The 22,511-nt window shown below is 38.3% G+C and overlaps 1 protein-coding gene across 12 annotated transcripts in view; it reads left to right on the top strand.

Annotated features, from left to right (window-relative positions):
- The window catches only part of CLEC16A (C-type lectin domain containing 16A), a 189,645-nt gene extending 168,095 nt beyond the window's left edge, over positions 1–21,550 (top strand). For 4 of the 12 annotated variants that reach the window (XM_043523249.1, XM_043523246.1, XM_043523247.1 and 1 more), the window contains 3 exons: positions 2,620–2,769; positions 9,888–10,007; positions 14,623–21,550. In XM_043523249.1, the coding sequence (XP_043379184.1) occupies positions 2,620–2,769; positions 9,888–10,007; positions 14,623–14,984 (632 nt within the window). In that variant the 3' untranslated portion in view covers positions 14,985–21,550. Of the gene's footprint in view, positions 1–2,619; positions 2,770–9,883; positions 10,008–14,622 lie in introns of all 12 variants that reach the window. The other 8 variants (XM_043523250.1, XM_037911469.2, XM_037911470.2 and 5 more) reach the window with 4 other exon arrangements.
- The last annotated feature ends 961 nt before the right edge of the window (positions 21,551–22,511 follow it).

Below are 22,511 nucleotides of genomic sequence, written 5' to 3'. Positions count from 1 at the left end.
GGTTGCATCCCTGATAATCTTGGCTTATAGCCATTGTGGGATCTTTCCTCCATGGACGTATCTAATTGTTTTTGTAACTCAGTTATACTTTTGTCCTTCACAACATCCCCTGGCAATGAGTTTCACAAGTTGATTGTGCATTGTATGAAGAAGTACTTTCTTATGTTTGTTTTAAACCTATACGTTTTGGGTGACCCCTGGTTCTTGTACTGTGTGAAGGGGTAAAAAATACTTTTTCTCAACACCATTCATGATTTTATAGACCTCTAACATATCCCCCCTTAGCTGTCTCTTTTCCAAGATGAACACTCCCAGTCTCTGTATTTTTTCCAACTCTAATATGTCTTTTTTGAGATGTGGCAACCAGAACTGCACACAGTATTCAAGGTGTGGACATACCATGGATTTATATAGTGGCATTGTCATATTTTCTGTCTTATCTATCCCTTTCCTAATGGTTCCTAGCATTCTGTTAGCTTTTTTGATTGCTGCTGCATGCTGAGCAGATGTTTTCAGAGAACTGTCCACAATGACACCAAGATCTTTCTTGAGTGGTAACAGCTAATTTAGATCTCATCATTTTGTATATATAGTTGGAATTGTGTTTTCCAGTGTGCATTACTTTGCATTTATCAACACTGGGCAACAAAATGGCAGATGAAATTCAATGACCCAGTTTTGTGACATCCCTTTGTAGCTCTTCACTGTCAGTTTTGGACTTAACTACCTTGCGTAATTTTGTATTATCAACTAACTTTGCTACCTTACTATTTACCCCTTCTTCAGATCATTTACTGCACTGGTCCCAGTACAGATTCTTGGGGGACCTCACTATTTACCTCTCTGCCCTGTGGAAACTGACCTTTTATTACTACCCTTTGTTTCCTATCTATTAACCAGTTACTGATCCATGAAAGGACTTTCCCTCTTATCCCATGACTCCTTACTAGGTTTAAGAATCTTTGGTGAGGGACCTTGTCAAAGGCTTTCTGAAAGTCCAAGTATGTGATATCACCTGGATCACTCTTGTCCACATGTTTGTTGACACCCTCAAAGAATTCTGATAGCTTGGCAAGGCATAATTTCCCTTTAGAAAATCTATGTGGACTTTTCCTCCAACATATTGTGTTCATCTATGTGACTGATAATTCTGTTCTTTACTATAGTTTCAACCAATTTCCTGGTATTGAAGTTAGGTTCCTGTAATTATCAGGAACACCTTTGGAGCCTTTTTTTTAAAAAAAATTGGCATTATGTTAGCTCCCCTCCAGTCATCTTGTACAGAAGCTAATTTAAATGATAGCCGTTGGTAATTCTGCAATTTCATATCTGAGTTCCTTCAGAACCCTTGAGTAAATACCATCTGGTCCTGGTGATTTATTACTGTTTAATTAAAAAAAAAAAAAGTTGCTGTTAGTTTTTGTGTCTTTTGCTAGTTGCTCTTCAAATACTTTTGTCCTGCCTAATTATATTTTTACATTTGACTTGCCAGAGTTTATGCGTCTTTGTTTTTTCCTCAGTAGAATTTGACTTCCATTTTTAACGGATGTCTTTTTGTCTCTAACAGCCTCTTTTACTCTGTTTAGCGATGGTGGTATTTTTTGGTCATCTGTTTTTTCTATTTACGGTATACTTTGTGTTTGAGCCTTGATTATGATATTTGTAAAAATTGTTCAGGCAGCTTGCAGGCATTTCACTCCAAGTTCACTGTTAGATATTTTTCTCATTTAAAAAAGCACAGGCCAAACAAATAATAGTGCTAAATATGTTTTCACATCTTCTGCAGAGAAAATAGACTTCCAAGTGATGATGGTGTACCACAAGGACATAGAAAAGTGCTGCATAATAGAATCTGTACACTACATTTCTTGAATAGGGGGTTAAAAATATTTGTTAATTGAGAAGATCAGCTATTATGTACTACTCTGCTGTATTCTGACTTGGGAAAGTCTCTCAAACAGCTGGAAAAGCATCTGATGTCAGCATTTGGTTTGACGGATAATATTCCCCAAGGGTAGTGATTTTCCACTGAGGTGCTATACAGGTTTTCAGCCTCACAAAGAGACAGCTGTCTCCTTAGTAAAGCTCTCTTTTTGGCAGGTCATCTTTGAATTTATTGAAGCCAGTATTTACTACTACTTAGCCTATGCGCAGCGTGCCTCAAGGGGGCACGTGACCAGGATTCATCACCTGGAATTTGGTCCACTGGTTGGATCATTAGGTTCCTCGGCTTGGGCCGGGTCAGGTACTGATGGGGAGTGCGACTTGAACGCTGATTTGTGCCCCCAGTATTTACTGAAAATTGGCAATAGCTTTCAAGCATGCATTGGATCACTGACAGTCCATTTTGTTTCACAGATTGATTTTGTGCCTCTTACCAAGCATCTCTACATCCTTCTTCCATCATCCATCTGCCGGTTTAAGTAGCACTTTTCAGTTAGGAGTCGCTTTGCTTCTCAGCTGCAATTGACCTTTAGGTAGCTCCTTTGTCAGTGAACTGAATCAACACTAATGTGAGGCACTATTGTGCCTCTCACCCTTTCCCAATCTGCCCTTACCATACTGTCCAACTTGAATTATTTCTGTTATTAAATTTCATTGTCTTGTCTTGTCTTGTAGGTTTTGCAGTAGCCCAGTGTATAAACCAGCACAATCCATCACCGCTTTCATCGCCATCTCCTTCTTCCAGTGGTAGTGGGAGTACTGGACACTGTGATTCAGTTACTGCCAGCTCAACTTCCACTCCTTCTACAGCACAGAGTCCATCAGGTAAATCACTGTTTTAAGTCTTGGCATCCAGGGTGCACACTGGTTTATTTTATAAATGCTTACTGGATTAAATTGTGAGTCGTGTTTCAGACCTCTTTTACTATCCTGGATGTTTTTGCAACACAGATTGTGAAGATCTTTTCAGCTTTCTGGACTGCTTTAGTCTGTGGATACTTTACTATTGTCAGTGTTGATTTGAATGCTGGTTGAAAAATACACCTTTACCTGCTTTCTCTTTGTCTGCTACCAGGTTGTCTGCTTTAGTTTGTTTTACCTGTAACTATAATACGGCAGATTTATAGCTCATCATCTGATCAGCTGGAGCCCCTGTGAATAAGTATGAGATTCTACACTCAGTGTAACTTTACTCAGCTGAATGGTTTTGTTCACATACCACTTTTACAACTTTTTGTGGTTGTGCCTTTTATTTTTAAAAATAAAATGACTCACTTTTGCATATTTAAATCTGACAGTTATGTTTGTATTGTATCTATAGGGCAAACATGATATATTTCAGCACATGTATATAGGTTGTTATATGGTAAAAGTTGGGCCATGATTAATGTGGCCTTTTGGTTAAACAGGCATTTGAGGAGACTCAAATTCATGCATTCCACTGGTGGAGAGGAAGTTGGCACGTATGCTAACGGACAATAGTAACTTGCTTTCAAAGGTTTTACACAGCAAACGACAGTGGTGCCATTGTGTAAAAGTGCTTAATGTGAATATTTACAATGAGATTCCTTTTTGCAATCCCAGTTAGGACTCCCTTTTCCATTCTTCCTTTATTTGTGAAGTATTTGTAGAACATCCCATACTGGCATTTATCCTCAACATTCATTACATCCATCCTTTCATTGACATATGAGAGTCAGGGAGCTGCTAAGACACAGAGCTAGGGGCAAGGCAGGAAAGTCATTCTGCAGCAGATTCTCCTTGAAATGCTTCCACTGTGCACCTGCTCCACTCTAACCAGTTTTGGTTTTGGCAATTGAGGTGACTGTTTTTAAAAATAATCAAGTTGGGCAGCCATTCCCAGGCTTGAAATGTGGATAGTCATTTGCAATTCTGATTACCATTCTGAGTGGCCATTTCATTTTCTGATCATAACTTGTAGGCATTCAGTTGTTAGCATCCTTGGGGAGCCTGAGAGAGACCTGTTTAAATTTATTGCAGGGGGCTGTGTTCTAAAAATGGGATTTTTGATGACAAGCATTCCATGATCCACACTTATGAAATTCTAAACCAATTAGTAAATGCTAAAAAATGTGGTAACATCAACCTTATATCAACATTTCAGAAGTAGAATGAGTTAAGTTGCATGAATTACTATGTACTCCAGTACCAATAAAGTGGCATTAAAAAATCGTCAGCAAGTATATAACTTTGTAAAAGATAATATATTGTGTGTTTACATAGCTGCTCAGTCGTGAGGTACAGACCCTGCATACTTACCCTAAGACACATCTTAAATGTTGCTTAATTTTTCAGTGTCTGATTGTCCTTAATTACCACCTTATCAGAAAGTGAAGGTCCATTCAACTATCACTCTCTAAAGAAATGGACACCAGAAAAAAGCCTAGTTTTGAAATGACTAGTTTTGACTAAAATCACTTCTCAAGCTTCTGGGTATTTATAAAATACTGTTTAGTGTTTTTATCAAAATCCAAGAGGCTCTCTGTCTGTCACAAATAAAATCTCTGGGAAAATGCATGAATTCTCATACATTTAACTGATTGGACTCCACTCTGTCAAGAAGGGAAGTGAGTTAGAGTCTAAGATCCCTTCTGAAAATGCCTGCTGCCAGCCATTATCCAAGAAGCTCTAAACTCCATTATCTCTGATGATCATGACCTTTGTAGTCACCTGGGGAGTGATGCTGTCTCTAAGGTTGCCAGGATCCAAAGCACTTAGGGCTTTAAGGTCATAATCAAAGCATAAACTTTACCAAGAAACAACCTGGCGATCAGTACAGATCACATAGCACAGGTGATTATTCTCCCAGCTAGAAGTGCCACTTAAGTGGGCTGCAGCATCCTACATCATTTTAAGATTGAGTGTAACCCCGTATAGAGCAGCCTGCAGGTGTAACCCCGTATAGAGCAGCCTGCAGGTGTAACCCCGTGTAGAGCACCCTACGGTCATCCTAAATGGAGGTTAAGGCATACACTTTGAAAAGTCCTCATCTGAAAGACTGAGGACATACCTTCTTGTCAGAGATGAAAATACTCTACCATTAGTCACAAAAAATCACTGCCTGTCATAATCCTTTTCCTCACCTCTATCTACAACATATAGAGATACATTGCAGCACCATTTTGAAATAAAACAAAATATGAAAGTCAAAGTGCTAAACTAAAACTCGTCTCTTGCTCCAAGCTTTGAAATGACCTTGTAGACATTTATCATTTTTTAGTATTACAGTCCTTGTTCACTGGTGATCGCTGAAATCGGATCTGTCAAAAGAGAGAGAAGTATGTGGGGACTGAGGGAATGAAAAGATGGTAGGATTTTCAAAAGCTCCAGTCTGAAATAGCTTCATGTGCAAGATAGATAGGAAACATATGCTTATATAGCTGAGGAGAATGCGACCCAAAAACTCCATCTAATATCTATATGCTGTACTTGAATCTTTAGTGTGATCATGAGCTGGCATAAGTAAACGTGCAATCTGACTTTTGTCAGTGGTGGCTGAGAAAAAAATGAGAACCATACATTAATTTTTGTTACACATATTACAGTAGTGCCCAGAGGCCCCGTTGTGCTGTATGCTGTACAGACAAAAAGAGAAGACCCAAAGAGCCTGCAAGTTAGGTCTTCTACCACTATCAGAAGGAATCCTTCTACAGCAAGACAAAGCATTCTTCATTCATATAGCACTTCCTTATTTTATACTATTAAATAATGGTTTCTGGTTACACATGGTCACCCCAAACTCAAGTATCTGAATTCATGCCTTGAATCATATTACTTATTTCAGGCAGATGTCTTTTATTTGTGACCAGCTGTGACATCCATGAACAATTCAGTTAATCAAAAGCAGATATTTCCCTATGTAATAATATGGAAAGATTATAGTGTATAGCGAATGCCATAGTTCACAATCTTCCAAAATCTATTCATTGAGTATGCTGTTTCAGTAAACTTTTATTTATTTAAATCCTGTAATTTAAAGTGCTCAGTCAGGTGAGGCTTTTTATTGTTGACTACAGATATCAGAGTAAGGTTTTGAAATGTTTGTTTTTCAGTTTCAAGATGGGTGAGGTAATATCTTTTAGTGGACCAACTTCTGTTGGTAAGAGAGACAAACTTTCGAGCCAAACAGCGCTCTTCTTCAGGCTGAAAAACTTGCTTCTCTAACCAACAGAAGTTGATGCAATAAAAGATATTACCTCACCCACCTCATGTCTAATATCCTGGGACCGACATGGTTACAACTACACTGTTTTTCAGTGTCTGCACTTTGAAATTCTGCTAAATCACTTAGATTGAGTGAGCTACCCATGCTAAACGTAACCCATGTTCTGATTAGTTCACAGGTACAGCTTTAAAATTCTACTGTTCTGCAGGAAGAAATCCTTAATTAAAAAAAAAACAATAACAAAAAACAGGATCTCATTGTGTTTCACTGAATAACTTTGCAAGATAGGAGGAGATTCTAAAGCTCCAGGATTCTGGGTGTAGGGTATTTTGACTCTTAATCTTCCCCTGAATAGCTTTCTGGAACAATTTTCAATGCCCTCACTTCTGGAAGTGCTGCCTCTGAAATTTGTACTCTTAAAAGCAATGCATTGATTTACCCTGAATGTAGAAACAATAGCGCCCTTCCAGGAAGTACCCCTTCTAGGAGCAGCAATTCCAGAAGAAAGATCACTGCAACTGTGTTTTCTCAGAGCTGATTCACATAAGGGTAGGTTTGCAGGATACCTGCGATCTGTTTATACTGCATCTGGCTCATCTCTGTTGCACATAGTGATCTTATTTAAGTTTCATTCCATTCCTATTTGTAAAGGCTGCTATAAAATCTTTAAAATAAGGGGTTAGAAAAAATATGCTGATACACGTATAATTGTTTTGCTGTTTTAAAAACTAAGTTTGAAAAGCTATTGATTTTTTTCAATAATCATTCATAAAGAGTCCACATTTTTTTTGGAATTCTGTGCACTATTGATGCTGACTCTTTTGATGGTTAATCAACATTTCAAATGTATTATACTTGGAAAATTTTTATCCCATTGAATAGCTGTTAAAGGCATTTTCCAACAGGACACTTGCGTAATGTGCCCAAATTACTGAAAGTTGCATAATAAACTAGAAATGCCACACCTGCCCAATTATAGCACTTATCCAGAATTGCAGTGTATGAAGTGAAACTTTCAGTTCAGCTTCCAAACCGTTCTCATTGCCAGAGACAAAGATTTTAAAAAACATGGAATCTGATTGGTGAGCTCTGGAAAAGGAAATAGTGGATGCAATAGACTTCTGACATTATAATAGCATGTAAATTTGTAATAAAGTCACATTTGAAAAAAGTCTGTTTATATTGTACAACTAGTAGTCAATTAGGAACTACAAAGAACTAAAAAAGTTTTGCCTTTCACTCTAGTGAAACAAAGTGTTGCACATTGTAATTACCAATTCAATACCAAAACATTCTTTGTAGAACCTATCCCAAGAAGAAGGGGTGGGGGGAAGCACAGAAACTTTTAATATACAGTGAGTATTTGCTACCACTTCTGCTTACATCAAACAGAACCATGGTATTTTCCTTCACAAGGGAGGTCACTAAATGTTTTGTATATTACATGCCTATTACATATATTTCAGTCACTGGGAGAGGACAGTGGTTATTTATCTACTTTTCTGTGAATAAATTAAGCTTTTTCCAGCTCTTAATGCTACTAGACACATTGATAGCTAATGTTATATTCCATAGACTTTTAAGGTTATAGCAACCTTTAAGTCCTCGTGTAGAAAACTGTGGGGTAAAATCAGGGGTGGGCAAACTTTTGGGCCCAAGGGCTTCATCTGGGTATGGAAATTGTATGGTGAGCCATGAATGCTCATGAAATTGGGGGTTGGAGTGTGGGAGGGGGTGAGGGCTCCAGCTGGGGGTGCGGGCTCTGGGGTGGGCTGGGGATAAGAGGTTTGGGGTGTATGAGGGTGCTCTGGGCTGGGAGGGCGGAAGGGGGTCAGGAGTGCAGTATCTAGGCGGCGCTTACCTCAAGCAACTCCTGGAAACAGCGGCATGTCTCCCCTCCAGCTCCTATGCGGAGGCGCAGCCAGGTGGCTCTGCGCTCTGCCCTGTCTGCAGATGCTGCCCCTGCAGCTCCCATTGGCCACAGTTCCCGGCCAATGGGAGCTGCAGGGATGGAGTTTGGGGCGGGGGCAGAGTGCGGAGTCCCCTGGCCGCCCCTACGCCTAGGACTGCAGGAGGGACATGCCGCTGCTTCCAGAAGTCACAGCACATGCGGAGCGGGGCAAGCCCATGACCCCTCTCCCTGGCGGAAGTTCAAGGACCAGATTAAAACATCTGGAGGGTCAGATGTGGCCCCCAGGCTGTAGTTTACCCACCCCTGGGTTAAATGTAACTCTTGCAATATCTCTGATTGTTCCTTAGAAGTGAAAAAGCAGAAGTTGTTGTGTACTGGAAGAAAGGAAAGTCCCGAGAGGGAAAGAGCAAACAATACAGTCCAAACAAGTCACATGCATTGCTAGCAGGTTTTTTACTTGTTATACTTGTGATCTTCCATGAAGTAACATGCCCATGTGAACAGTTGCTATGTATAAGATGAAAACATTCTCCTGGTAGTCATACTTCATCATTATGCCTTTTGAGCTTACAATGTAGCCCCTTTGCTGTCAGTAACTGAAAATTGTATTATTAAATGTGCTTATGTATGTATAGTAAATGGAATAGGGACGCTTTATACTTGTGTAGAATTCATATACTAGCCTACAGTATATATTCATTGTTACACCATATTTTACTGAGTATTTTTAAAACTGTCAAGTCATAAAATGCAGCTGACTTGATCTTCCTTTTAGAAAATATTTAAGGGATGATAACAGGACCTGGAGATATATAACCCAGCACTAAGTAATGAGTGTTTGGGATTTCAGGAGGTTTTTTCCTTCTTGTGTACCACTTACAGCATACTGCGCTCTTAGTTGGGGCAGAAGTTGCTTTGGAAGTGAATGGATTAAAATGGAAAAGATAGTCCTTTGTTGCTGAGTTAGAGTAATTTGCATTCTGATTTGTAGAGAATATATATTCCAAAATTCTGAGCACTGGGATCCTGTAAAAAAGCAATCAGGCCATCTTGCTGACACCTCCTCTGTCCCTTCCATTTGTGATTCAAGTAACGTAACTGTTGTGGTGTTTCAATTCTGTTATGCTAGTAATCCTCTCTGTTAATTAGGTACAAAAATACTTTTATTTAACTAAAGTTTCTTTTCTAGAACCCTACCTATGTGCTAAGCAGACTTTCTCTTTTCTTAACTGCTGGTTTTCACTAGATATCTCTCTAAAATACTGCCCTTGGCTTTGTTAAAATCCAAGTGCAATATTTCAGTTACATGTCTTTAAGTAGAAATATTGGATTGTCCAAAATATTATCCTTTTGGAAAAATAGCACATGCTATCCTATAATTTATTGCCAATGAGGGATCGGAATATTACTACCACACCAACATTTCTAAAAGATTGGTTCTGTTTAATATTTTTAATGTGTCTGGCCAGATTACAGTGTAAAAGCCTACCAATCCTGCCTCCATGTGATTTCAGTGGGAGTTCAGCTGGTGTCAGAATTGCAGGATCTGGCCCTAAATACCATAAGTAAATCTCCAAATATGTAGGTAACAAAATAACATGATTTTAATTGGTTTGTAAGGAACACTAAATACACACACACACAACCTTCAGAAGTATTTTCCTAACTTACAAGACTCTTGGTGTGACTTAAGATACCACTCAGAATACCCGCAGTTATGAATAAGTCCCTGTCACTTATACTTGTTGATACTCTAATATTTATCCTTTGTGTCCATTCCAGTTTCCCTTCTGTTTCATTGTGAAAGCCTTTGTATGATATATCACTGTGTTTTCCTCTAGTAAGGTCTGGCAGGAAAGGACGACGGCGGGTGTTTAGTCTGTCGGAGGCTGACAGTCACGGTGGACACTGGGTTTAGGTCTTCAAGCAGCAGCTGCAACCGCAACTCGTGCAAAATCAATGCAGGCAGGTTCCTCCATAAGATTTCAAAAGGCCACAACGTTTAATAGAGCATAGCATTATCTATTTCCATACTAACAGAATGACTATCTACTATTATATGCATGAGATATAGAACTTAAAATAGCATCCACCTGTATCTAGTTAAGAGCATCATTCATAGATCTAGCAATTGACTTCTAAAAGGTTTTAACTGGTGGCTTCTCATGTTGATTATTCTTGGTTATCTTGCTAAAAGAATTAAAACTCCTCTCTTTGCCTGGAAAAGGTATGTCAAGTCCCAGCTTTCAAACAGCCATGTCTTCTCTTGAACAGGGGCAGCTATGGCTCCAGTGGAATTCAGTAAGCAGGGGTTTCTAAATTGGCATGAATGCAGACAGCTAGCCAGTCCAGCCACAGGATCTCTAGCCTGTAACTCAGGTGAAAGAGAAACTTTCAGCTAAAGACTGTCCAGGATTTGACCAGTCGTATTTTCTATTCCTACAAAAATCCTCAGAATCTAGTCAGATGTTGTTATGGAATTATTTTTTCTGGCTTTGCTTCAACCAGGCAATTTAATATTGGATATGAGAAAGTGGGAAAATTAGCCTCAGGACATTACTGAAATTTACAAAGTAGTAACTGTGTTTACTAGGATCAGATTAGTCTCTTTTTGTATTCTTTATAGTAGTGGCATGAAAATAGAAAAATATTGCCAGTTTTGTTGGATGATATATAAACAACTTCCCTTATTTTTTTTGTAGATTTATTAATACTCTTCTCACTTAGTTTCCTAGTTGTGTTTTAATTGTTTATTTTTTATCCTATTGTAGGTTTACTGCATGATTTAATTAAGAGACTTTCCTTTAGACCATTTCTGATTTTTTTTTCTTCCTCTGCTCCTTTCTGCCTCCTTTTTCCAAATTACCCCACTTAACACTTCCATTTTTGTAAAGTTAATCTAGGCATTATCCTGCAACTGCTGAGCAAATCGTGGGGGTGCTGTGCACCCTCACTTGTCACTGAAGCTAGTCGGAGTTAAGGGCACTCAACACCTTGTGGGATCTAGCCCTTATTTTGCAAACTCTAATCAGAAATTACTTAACTGTGTACAAAAAAAGTTTACCCAATATTTTTTCAAATGTTAATTTCCCACATCAGCTGGCACACTCTCGTTCCTAGGAGTTACTGCACACCCCAGGAACTAGAGGACTAGTTAAGATAAAAATAAACCCCTTCACCCTTTTTGTGCAAAAGTCAAATGGAACTGCCACATTTGGGAAAACTCTGACTAATATCTTAGAGGTGGAAGTGCCAGAATAACATGGGAGGATTCTATTCTCTCAAGATACCATCTGCTTTGTTACTCTATCTCTTGTGTCTCCGTGCCTCATTGATTTGATGGAGGCTTGAGATCCAGGAGTGAGATCCTATGAGATATCTCCAAAGAAGCAGAATATTCCCTCTTTATGGCATTTTCCACTGGGCTTGGGGCAGGAATTCCCACAGCTCTTGAGAGTTTGTATTCTTGCCAAATGTCCAGCCCATGTCATAGACTCCAGAGTTTTGGATCAGCTATAAAGAGGCGGTCAAACCTTCAGATGCTTCTTGGAACTGAACTCAAACGCCAAACATTTTGTAGTTGGTGACTAATATCTTCTCTCACTGATAGAATGATACTGAAGGACAGTAGCTCAGTTAACACCTCTGGAGGCTGCCCATAAAAAACCTTTTGCATCAAGGTGATACTTTGATATCCACCATAAACTCCTTGTATAGTACACATTTTCTACGTCAATTGGTCCCCTTGCTCTGTTCCCTTGGATCCTTATTAACTTGGTTGCCTGATAACTTAAGATCATGTGATTTTTTTTCTAGCCTTTAAAATATGTTATACCTCGTAAGGAGGAGTGTTTTAAATTAGACATAGATCTTACCTTTTAAACTGATGTAAGTTACCGACATCCATTAGAGAAATCAAAAACTTTTGTCATGCTAGTACTAGTTACCCCATGCTGACGTTCATTGTCTGCACCTACTAGGGGCTATATTTTCACTAATCCATCGTTAGCATTGGCAGGTGCCCTGCTGGGATGCAGTAAATTTGTCACCGCTACTCTTAAATATAGCAATACAGTAAAGGAAATGAAGTTCAGGGAGCTACTAATGGGTTATGGAAAGTAGATGATGAAAGAAAAATTACAGCCATTAATAATACATATAACTTAGAGAAAAAATACAGTACAGAAGATCTCTATTTCTGTACTTTCTATTTATAAATTCTACAGCTGAAATATTTCAAGGGCAAGTTGAATTTGTTCTGCTGATATTTATGGTGCCATTTTCTAATCATTCCTCTGAGGTTGTTTTACAGTGTGTTGAATAGAAAATTGCATTTTTTTGGCCCTGGGTATGTCCTACAGATAAATATTTTTCAACCATTTATTTTTCCTTATATATAAAAAGTGGGAGACATTTTAGCATTCATTTAGGTATTATATAGGATTGGAACAGCACAGTGCAGTAAAATTTAAAAAAAAACTTTGTCCTCTGTTTGCTTATTTAAATCCATAGGATTTTAAAAAAACATTTAGGATTATACCAAAATTTCTATATAAGGGAAAATGGCTATAATTAAAGCAGTCAGGCATAGAACTAAAATGTAACAGATTTTTGAAGAGCTGCAGTAGAAATACTTCATATTTGTGTCCACTGATAAACTACATTTACCGAAATTACTAATGTGTCTGAATAATACATTTTAGTGAGTGTTCTCACGATATTCAAAAGCCCGGATTGGGGTAAAAAATAATGGAAATTTAAAATTTGTTTAGTCATGGACCTTATGTTTTTTTTAAACTATCATAATAAATACTGCAGACATTTAAACAACTACACTAGTAAAAAAAGACTTACTGGTTGGACTTTGTTTAAATGTTAGTAATTGCCTTTGAATTCAGAGAAATAAAAATTCATGTTCAACTGCAGCTCACGAAAGCTTATGCTCAAATAAATTGGTTAGTCTCTAAGGTGCCACAAGTACTCCTTTTCTTTTTGCGGATACAGACTAACACGGCTGCTACTCTGAAACATTTTCTTAGCAATTCTTCGTCTTTCATGCAAGTCTTGCATCGTTTCCTCTAATATCGTTTACCACATTCTCCCCAAAGTTTTTTTTCACGGCTACTAAGAAAAATCTGCAGGGTTATTTTGCATCAGCGCTGTCTTTCAAAAGGCAGTTAGTGGTGACACTTGAAAAAAAGTGAGAGTCAAGATTTTGCTACAATTTATAAATCTTGTTTTCTTTAAATAAATAAAAAAAAAAAAAAAAAGGCAAGAAGCTGTAGCCCGCAGACTGTCAGCAAAAGTGAAATGAAATGGTTTCTGAAGTGAAAATATACATTTGTTTGGAGTCTTGTTAGCAGAAAGATGAGAATTTTACAATGGAAGGGATAAAAACCGTGTCTCTCACCCACACCCAAACCACTCATTTTCTCTCTCTCTTGGGTGACCATTCTTATCTCTTCATTCCATTCTAAGCTCTTATGGTTTTTTTCTTGTGTTTTGCCTTAAGTTTATATTTTCTGTTCTTACAGGATTAACTGGAATTCATATTGAAACTGAAATGTCTTTAAACGTCATTCTGGAGTTAAAACAAAAAAACAAAAAAAAAAAACAGTCCTCCTTCTTTCTACTCGCTAGAATGCCTTGTAGAATTTTCTGCAGACTGCAGAATTTTCTTGTGTGCTTAGACGTGCTGTCTCTGAAATGAAGAGCCATGTAAATAGTCTGGTAGCTGGTTACCTGTGTTACTCCATTTGTGTTAGTTTCTGTAATCTGAAATGATGCATATTGGCCCGACCTGGGAGACTTTCTAATATAGGACAAAATTTATAAGCCAATTGGGGGTTTTTCACCTCTGAAATATCCATTGAAGCCAAATTAGCAATTTTTCCATCACTTATTTAGGATTTTTAAGAAAGAGGTGAAAAGGAATGTTATTAAAATGCTTCTAATTATGTGTAATTGTTTCTAGCCACCTTTATTTTGTTTGCTCAGTGCTGCCTCAGTGAGCAAACAAAAGTGCAAGAGGAATAAACAGTCCTGTGTATCTGCATTAATCGAACAGTTCTGTAGAATTATTCTCCTTCCTATTCTCCCATGGTTGAATTGATGTAAGTTACCATTTGTTTGTTTCACAGCTTCTTTAGAACCAGGTTGCTTCATGGGAAATGAATTCTACAGTTTTCTGTTTCCAGAGAACTTCCTGATGTGGGTTTATGTTGGTTGCTCTAATCTATGCTAAATTCTAGAAAAGCTTTTTTCACTACTCTCCTCCACTTCATCCCACCAGAAATAATAGTGATGTCACACTGTCACATTTCAAATGAATTACTTACACATAGAGTATTTAATAGCTGTCAATTCAAAAAGCTCACAGCTGGCATTTCACATCTCTACTAAATATTTCCTGTATTTCATTATTTACATGATCACAGGGTACATGTGTAAACATACTGCTTCACAGATCTTTGGTTTCCTCCTGAGTTTAAGTAGTAAGTAAAGAGCTTTATACTGTTGGTGTTTGTCATGTGGATTGAGCACAACTGAAATGCTAACTGCTGCCTAATGTTTTCTTTAGTAGGTGACTCTTCAGCTCTCGAACAGCCTCCCATGACCTTTTCCAGTCAGGTGATGTTGGTTGATGAAACCTCTTCAGCTGCCTCAAAATCTGGCAAGAACTCTGTAAAGAACCCTGACGTGGAAACAGCTAACCTATCCCCTAGCCTGATTCCTGCACAACAGCCCACAATATCTCTAATCTCCGATGACAATACAGATGCACTGAGCGTAGAGTCACTTACACTGGTCCCACCGATTGATCCACACAGCATTCATACTTTCAGCTGCATTCCTCAGTCTTCCTTGCCATCTGAAGTTTGCAGAGTGACAGAGGGAGAGGGCTCCAATCAGAGTCAACAAGCAGACTATGATGAACAGTGAAGAAAATGCAACTGACTGCTCTGTATTTTTTCTTTAAGTGAGGTGATGGGGGCATTAATAAAGCCACAAACGCCAGTTGGCTCACAAGAAAGAGGCCAATTACTCAGTAACTCAGCATATGGGCAACTCTTTAAAATAAACATTATACGTTCAGCATTTTTGAAGGAAATCTCTACTGTAATATGGGAAAGTGAAGAAGCTTTGTTGGGCTACCTTGGCTTCATGATGATTTACTTCTCCAAATATGGAGAGACAGCATTTGCCAGAAAAAGGAAATATTTTAGGATCTTATAGTACAGAGATGCTGTTTCCATTTGAAACAGTTTTTCTATTCTGTCAGTCTTATTCAGCTTTTAGAGGTATGGCATAAAAACAGACTTGGCCACTTTCAGTATTGTATTCATAGGATTGTAAGCTTTAATATTGTATCCTCTGTGTAATATTTATTTCAATGTTCAACATAAATATCGAGCAAAGATTTTTTTTATTAAAATGAATTGAACCCCTGATATAAAAATCAAAGGCTTATTCAGGTTAATATAAGACTTTTTTTGAGAAGCATGTTATGTAGTTTTTTGCATAACCAACTACAGAGGAATGTGAAGTATTTTAAGAGACTGATGTTCTACATTTTCTTAAGTGATTGCTTTCGTCTGTTCACTTCTGACAGAGGGAAATTGTGACATCTGAGGAATGGCAAAATCCCTTCTGCAGAAGGACACTGTCTCTTCTTTAGAAACAGCCACAAGAACTTGTGCTGCATACAAGTTTCCATCTCCAGTGTAGCCAGGAAGCCACCTTACCCAGCTGATGATATCTCACTTCAGAAGGATGAAACTCAAAAGGGAATATACTGATTTTTCTATATGGAACCGGCTAATCCTGATGTTAACCAGATTAAATTTCTCAGTGAATGTGAATCTGATCTGAAGCCTATCTGACCTGTAGGTCCTGGTACATAGAAGATAGAAATTAAAGAGAAAGCATAAAACTTGGCAGAAGTTTGGCATGTTCTTTGCTGAATTGATTCATACCTTAACATGAATAGAATTTAAACACTCTCAAATAAATCTGCAGTGCATTCATTTCAAGTGGTGATAAAACTAGCAGGGAATAATTATTTCTATATAGATGATGATGTAAAGTATTTCCTGGTTCTCAAAAATTAACCTACACTTGTTTTTGCTTCTGTTTTGATTTTAGTTAGCAACAGAGCTTATTATCGGATTCTGTTCTTGTTGAAATCAGTGAGAATTTGCCATTGCATTCAATAGTAACAAACCTAGACTCCAGTCTTGTGTAGGATTAATTTGAAAAGTGTGTACCTATCTTCCATTCGCCCTGCCATGGTTACACGATTGTTTGGCTGTCAATAAGGGAATACTTGAGCAGGATGTTTTAAAGGTTGTATTTTTATATTTGACACCCCACTGACTTTCGGTCTAACTTTGTTTGCTGCTTGCTTTTTCAGGCTTGGTCCTTTGTGAAGCATCTTACCCTTAGCAAAATACACACATACACAATGTTAGTGGTGGTGGTAGAGCCACTAAGTGTTTGTTCCTATGTTCAGAATTGACTGATTCAGATTTGTTACACTGTCTGATTCCTGTGGACTTCAGCAGGCGTTTAATCAGTCTGAGGGTTTGATCCTGCAAATGCGATGACCCCAAACCTCACATGAAGTCTGAGAGTTAGGGGTCCTCAGCACCATTCAGGCGGTGCTTAGCAACTTGTGGAACCAAACTCAGATCAGAATTTGGCCTTCGGGTGGAATGGGAGCCCATATTTCTTTTGGACCATTCTTAGACATGGTAGTCAAAAGACCATCTCAAAAATTATTACCTGCTTATTTCAAAAATCTTCTTTTGTGTTAGATGTGACATTTCGCTTGACCTAGATCAGAGAAAATGCCATATTACAAACCTAATTGTTCTAAATAATATTACTTTTAAATGGAAATTTGGGGTCTTTGTTAAAAGAAACATATTTACCTAATTTAAAATTACATTCTAGTTCAATTAAGTCAACAGGCACAAAATAGGCCAGTTAGCACGCAATGCACCTTCTTACCTCTAAGCCATAATGCACACCAAGAGATGGGACAAAGGAATTTTTTTTAATAAGCTTACAGAAAAGTAAGATTTGAAAGGAAATTGTCTTAGTCTCTGCTTCCAGGTACATTGTGGTCACTTTAAAAGCCAACAATCTACTTGAATTGTCTGCTGGAAGCTTTAAAGGGAAGAGGAGGGTGAAAACATATATTGAAAAAGAGAAAATAGAAATAAATGACTAAACAGTTATGATGTTCAAACAATTGCTCAGACTTGTTTGTTTCTAACCTTAAAACGTATATAAGAATTGACAGTGCCTTAATGCTGCATTAAGGAGAGTTCACCATATAAAACCCCTATAGATATTGAAATGTATCTTCTGGAAATCTTTGCTCTGTTTACAAATATAGTGTATTGCTCATCTGCTGCCCTTCGAAAAATATTGTGCCTGTCACTTACCAGAGCAGCTCAAGAGCTGGCTCCCTTCCGCTGTAAAAGGGAGGTACAAACAAGAGAGCATTAGCTCAGCAGCCACCTTTTTCATCTTCTTTTTTTTTTTTTGAAACCAGAATTGATTGAATCGGTGTGTTCTCAGTATTGTCTGAACCAAATCCTCACTGTTCTCCAAACATACTGGTCAATCTTAAGGCTCGGTATTTTCAGGGGCAATTCTGTGGGGTCTGTAAAGAGGATCATTATAAAAAATAACGTGTAGAAATGGACCAGAACATAACACTGGATTTGAACTCACTCAAACGTTGTGAGGAGATGCTACGGTCTGGGTGTGAATTTTGGGGTTTGTTCCCATCCTTGAACCATGTGTTCTCATGGTTCTTGCTGAATGCTAACTGGATAAACCCCCTCCAATTCCTTCCTGTGAGACGAGACCAGCAAAGAAATCAGTGGTATGCTGAATGTGACTTTGGCAGTTTCTTAGTCTATTCTTCTCACATGTATTTTATCAAATCTGTACCAAGGTGCGATAGTTCACATGGGCTGTTGGATCTCGCCTCACCTTTGCTCTGCCCCCATCGCACTGATGGTTTTGGTTTTCAATGAACTGTAAGAGTAGAACCTAGATTTTCAATCTAACAGAGTAACTGCAACATACACTTAAGTAACCTGGGGTAGGAAAAATATCTAAAGATACAAGGCCTGATTCTGATCTCCCCTTCACCGGAGTAAATCAGGAATAATTCTTCCAGAATCAGTGGAGTTATGTGCGTATAAAACTGGTTTGAAGCCTCATTCACTTTCCTGAGGCTTTTTAAAATTTAAATTTAGGAAATTGTATTTTTGGTTTCCTTTTTAGGATTCTATGGATTAACCATGCTCAGTCGAAATGTTGTCATTGTGCTAATATACAAATAAAGGGCCCATAATTTGAGAGAGTAATTGCCTTGGTCCCACAGTAAGGGATGAGTCTACACACATTCTCCATTGCTAATTGGTGGTAGTTTAAAATTCAGATTGGATGAGTTATTGTATGTTTTATTAACAAACTGCTGGCTACCCAAGGAAATAGTGCATTTTGTTCCTTAAATTTGGCAGAGGGTTGTAAATACAGAATTAACTGGGTAAAGGAGTTCTTCAGCATTCCTCATGACCTTTAGTTCAAGGAGTTCTAAACTTTGTTCAGTTAAGGGCTTTGTTAACAAAAGGTGAGAGGATCTGTTCTTCCATCACCTGTATGGAATTAGTGCAAGTAATTTCACATTCTGGACTGTTGTCATTAAAGATATGCCTGATGCCCAGACCAGAATTCCAGATCAGGGAAGAGTCAAATCTGGATCCCTGGTCACAATTTAGGCCCATCCGTAGTGAGCCTCATAAATCCCTTGCACATCAGTGAAAGTCGAAATAATGTTCCTGTGTGGATTTTAGTTCTAAAGTTTCATCGCTATCTTATGCGTGCAAAGTTTTAAAAGATATTGAAAGTTAAAATGGTTTAGCTATAGCAAAATGAGCAGCAGCCAGCAGGTTTTAAGTTGTGATCTTTCTAATTAAGCAATAAGACATGGGTAGCTGTAATTTCTATACTGTTATGATAAGTGGCCTTGGATGATTATTTTAACCACTCTAGATATGTAATAATCACCCTGTAATTGAGTGTCATTTTTCTAATAGGAAATTGATTTTATTAGTAAAATAAGGGAAACCCATCAGGTCAAATGTATCCAGATTTCTGAAGTCAATCATAAAATTCAACAACATATCTGTTTGCCATACGCTGTGTTTAATGTGTTCTTTTTTATCTCACATGTTGCTGTGCCTGTATTTGCTCTTATGGGTACATAACTAAAAAATAACCTACTTAATATTCACTATGCTAATAATCACTGCTTCTCCACAAAACAACCAGTCGTCTTACTTCGCTTCTGAACAAATTTTAATAAGGTGAGTGCTGGTAGCTGAAAATTTTATTGGACAGCTACTACCTGGAGAACTAAACCTATTAACTAAATGCCAAAACGAAAGATTTGGGAAGGGAGAGGGAGGCATCATGCTGTGGTGAGAAATCTGCCTTCCACCTCCAGCTACTTGGAAGGGAGAGGCTGCTGGGCTTTTTACCGGGGTGCTGCCTTTGATCCTTTTCTTTCTGGCTACTTCATGTGATATATTTAAAACTCCCTTCCCATCCTATACTCTCCTCTGGTTGCTAGAAAGGCGTTTTCTCTTCCACACAGATGCAAAGCTCCACTACCCTGTCACCACCAACACCACATTGCTGGTCACTGTACTCCCTTAACCAAGTCTTCTTTTCTGCATGGTCCTCTCAAAGAGTAGCTTCACTGCTTGCCTCTGCTGCTGTTCAGAGCTTTCCCAAGCATCAGCGGAATGAAATTGAAATTCTTCTCAGTCCTACTGCTTCCCTCAGGCTTCTGAACAACCCCAGTGAACCTGAGCAGAATTTTGTTAATTTCACTTTGCTGCTGCGCAGAAAACCTCTGAGCATCAACAGAGGCACTGGAAAGACAGTATTGCACTGGGTCAAATTCAGAAGGTTCTCTTCACACAATAAGGGCCAGAAATGTAATGTTTTTATAATAGAGGTTTAGATTCTATACAACTATTGCTGTCTTCGGCTCCCCAAAGTTTGTTCAAGCCCTACAGATTGCTAAAATTGTATTCCTTTTACAAAATAGTCTATAAAATGTTGCCCAGTACTTTTACGAGTATATTACAAATTCAACACTAAATTGCACATGTCAAAATAATAGTACATTTTGGAGGCAGTCGCCCTTTTTATTGTATTTGATTACTTGGTAATTTGCAGAATTCAGTCATCAATAATGGGTCATCCAGTCATTAGTGTGAATTAAAGTGCTACTATATTGGATTAGAAATTTCTGTAGATAACTATTCATTGTTTATTTTTTAATCATTGTAGTGACTGTGTAGTATGTATATTTCACATACATAAGAGGTGAGTCGTCTTGATGTAATGAAATAACATAGCTTAATGAATAGTAATATTTAATGGCATTTATTTAATTCAAATTGTTTTCTGAAGAAAATGATACAGAGCCAGAGGTAAATAAGGTACAGGTACTGTGTTCCCAGTATTAGTTTAAAATAAGCTGTCAGACATTGTGTATGATTCTCTTGGCCATTGGCTTAGTCCTTTATACCAGTGAAAATATTCTGATTTGGTTGCGTATTCCTCTCTGGTGTAAATGACTACCCCAGGGCTGAGACAGAGGAAAACCTGGCCCAAGTGTTAACGTTTATTACCCGATAAGTGGATGTAAGGACTATGTGCCGTTGAAAATGTTATAGTGTACATGAAGCTAATTTAAGAGGGGACGGGAATTGCAAATGGTTTCAGTTTTGCAAACTAGAGATGATTTACCAGAGCCCTAAAAGTCTGGCTTTGCCCTGTATAAACACTAAGTAGTAATCTGTTAAACCATTGTAACTTCAGGGAGCCCAGTTGTCAGCCTCTCCACCTGCAAATATGTTTCTTTTGTTGTTTGAACTATTGAACTTTGTTGCAAACATTTTGCTTCATTTTAAATTGCTTTGAAAGTTCAGTTCTGTTTTAGGCACAAAGGGAGAAACAAACCTATTTTTTTACATAAGTGAATGTATTCAGGCATTGTGCAGTACATAATCGCTCTGAGCAGGAAGGACTGTCTTCTTGTGAAATATATTTGAATAATCATGTGTATGAGATGTACTTGATTTACAAAAAAATCCAAACACAGGGTGGATTTAATTCTGAAATGTCTTTTCTACATGCAATAAGTATAAACTATTTAACACAGATTGTATGAGACATTCAGTGTAAATGTGACAGTACATTATGTTCATTTAAATTGAAGGAAAATGTAAATAGATGTCTGGGGGAGGGGAAAAATTTGTGTACATTTCTGAAACCTTACAGACTTCTTCTACAGAAGGGTGAATTTCCTGGCAGGAATCGTGTTTCGCTGGGTGTTGAACACCTGGACAGGCACGAATAATGGAATTTTCTTTGTAAATAGAACTTTGCAATAAAAATGGTGTTACTGAGAACCTGTCATCTTCTGTTGCTGGGTTTGTTACATGCAAGCACATACAGTAACCGTGCACAGCAGCGCTATTACCTCATTCTCAGTAGTTTGCTTTAATTAATAGGGACAAATTTGTGTGGGTTTGGTTTGGGAACCCTCCAGTTAAAAATGGAGTTAACAGAAAAGCAGCCAGCAGAGACGGTGGGAGGTAGCAGTTAAGGGATATAGAGCAAGGGACAAGGAGGATGGCTGGGCCATAGTTGAAGTAGCTGTCACTAAAAGGCAGCAATCGCTTTCAGTTTGAAAATGCCCTTTTTGGCTGTCGGATGTGATTTCTTCCCAGCTCCACCCCTGCGCTCCAACGGTGTGAAGTGCCAAACCTTTCAGCTGAGGTTATTAGGTGCATTCCTGTTATTTAGCCACTTCATCTCCAGGGATGAATTAGTGACCACACTGTCCTTGCAAAGCATTCTTTTTCAAGCTAGGTATTGCTCCAGGAGAAGAGTCCTGAGAAGAGAAGAAATTGAATTACATTGTACCATGAAATAAGCAAACTGTATAATGACTAGGTAAGAGAAAATGGCCCACAACTATGGGAAGCAGGTCGAGGACCACAAAAGAAAAGAAATCAGTGAGTTTATTTAAACCTGCAACAGAATGAAATGAATTTTACATTTCATAATGGGAACTTGACTAGGTAGGTATTGTGGGTATAATTGTGAGGTGCCCCTCCCCATTTTAAGTTGCTCTCTGTGGCTTGCATCTCCTCCCCACTCCTCAAAAACACACCATTAGCAGCCTTACCCCTGCGTCAGAGCAGGCTTCTGGAGCACCTTACATCACTCAATACACCACCTGTATGAAGTAGGCATTATTATCCCCTTGCTCCAGAGAGGTCAAATGAGGCGCGGAAAGGTGAAATGACTTGGCCAGCAGCACAAATGTGCGTGAGATGGAACCAAGAGTCCTGACACCAGGCC

Source organism: Chelonia mydas, chromosome 10 (genome assembly GCF_015237465.2).
Source record: "Chelonia mydas isolate rCheMyd1 chromosome 10, rCheMyd1.pri.v2, whole genome shotgun sequence".
In the NCBI taxonomy this organism is placed as follows: domain Eukaryota; kingdom Metazoa; phylum Chordata; order Testudines; family Cheloniidae; genus Chelonia; species Chelonia mydas.
This window is presented reverse-complemented; position numbering and strand designations above follow the sequence as displayed.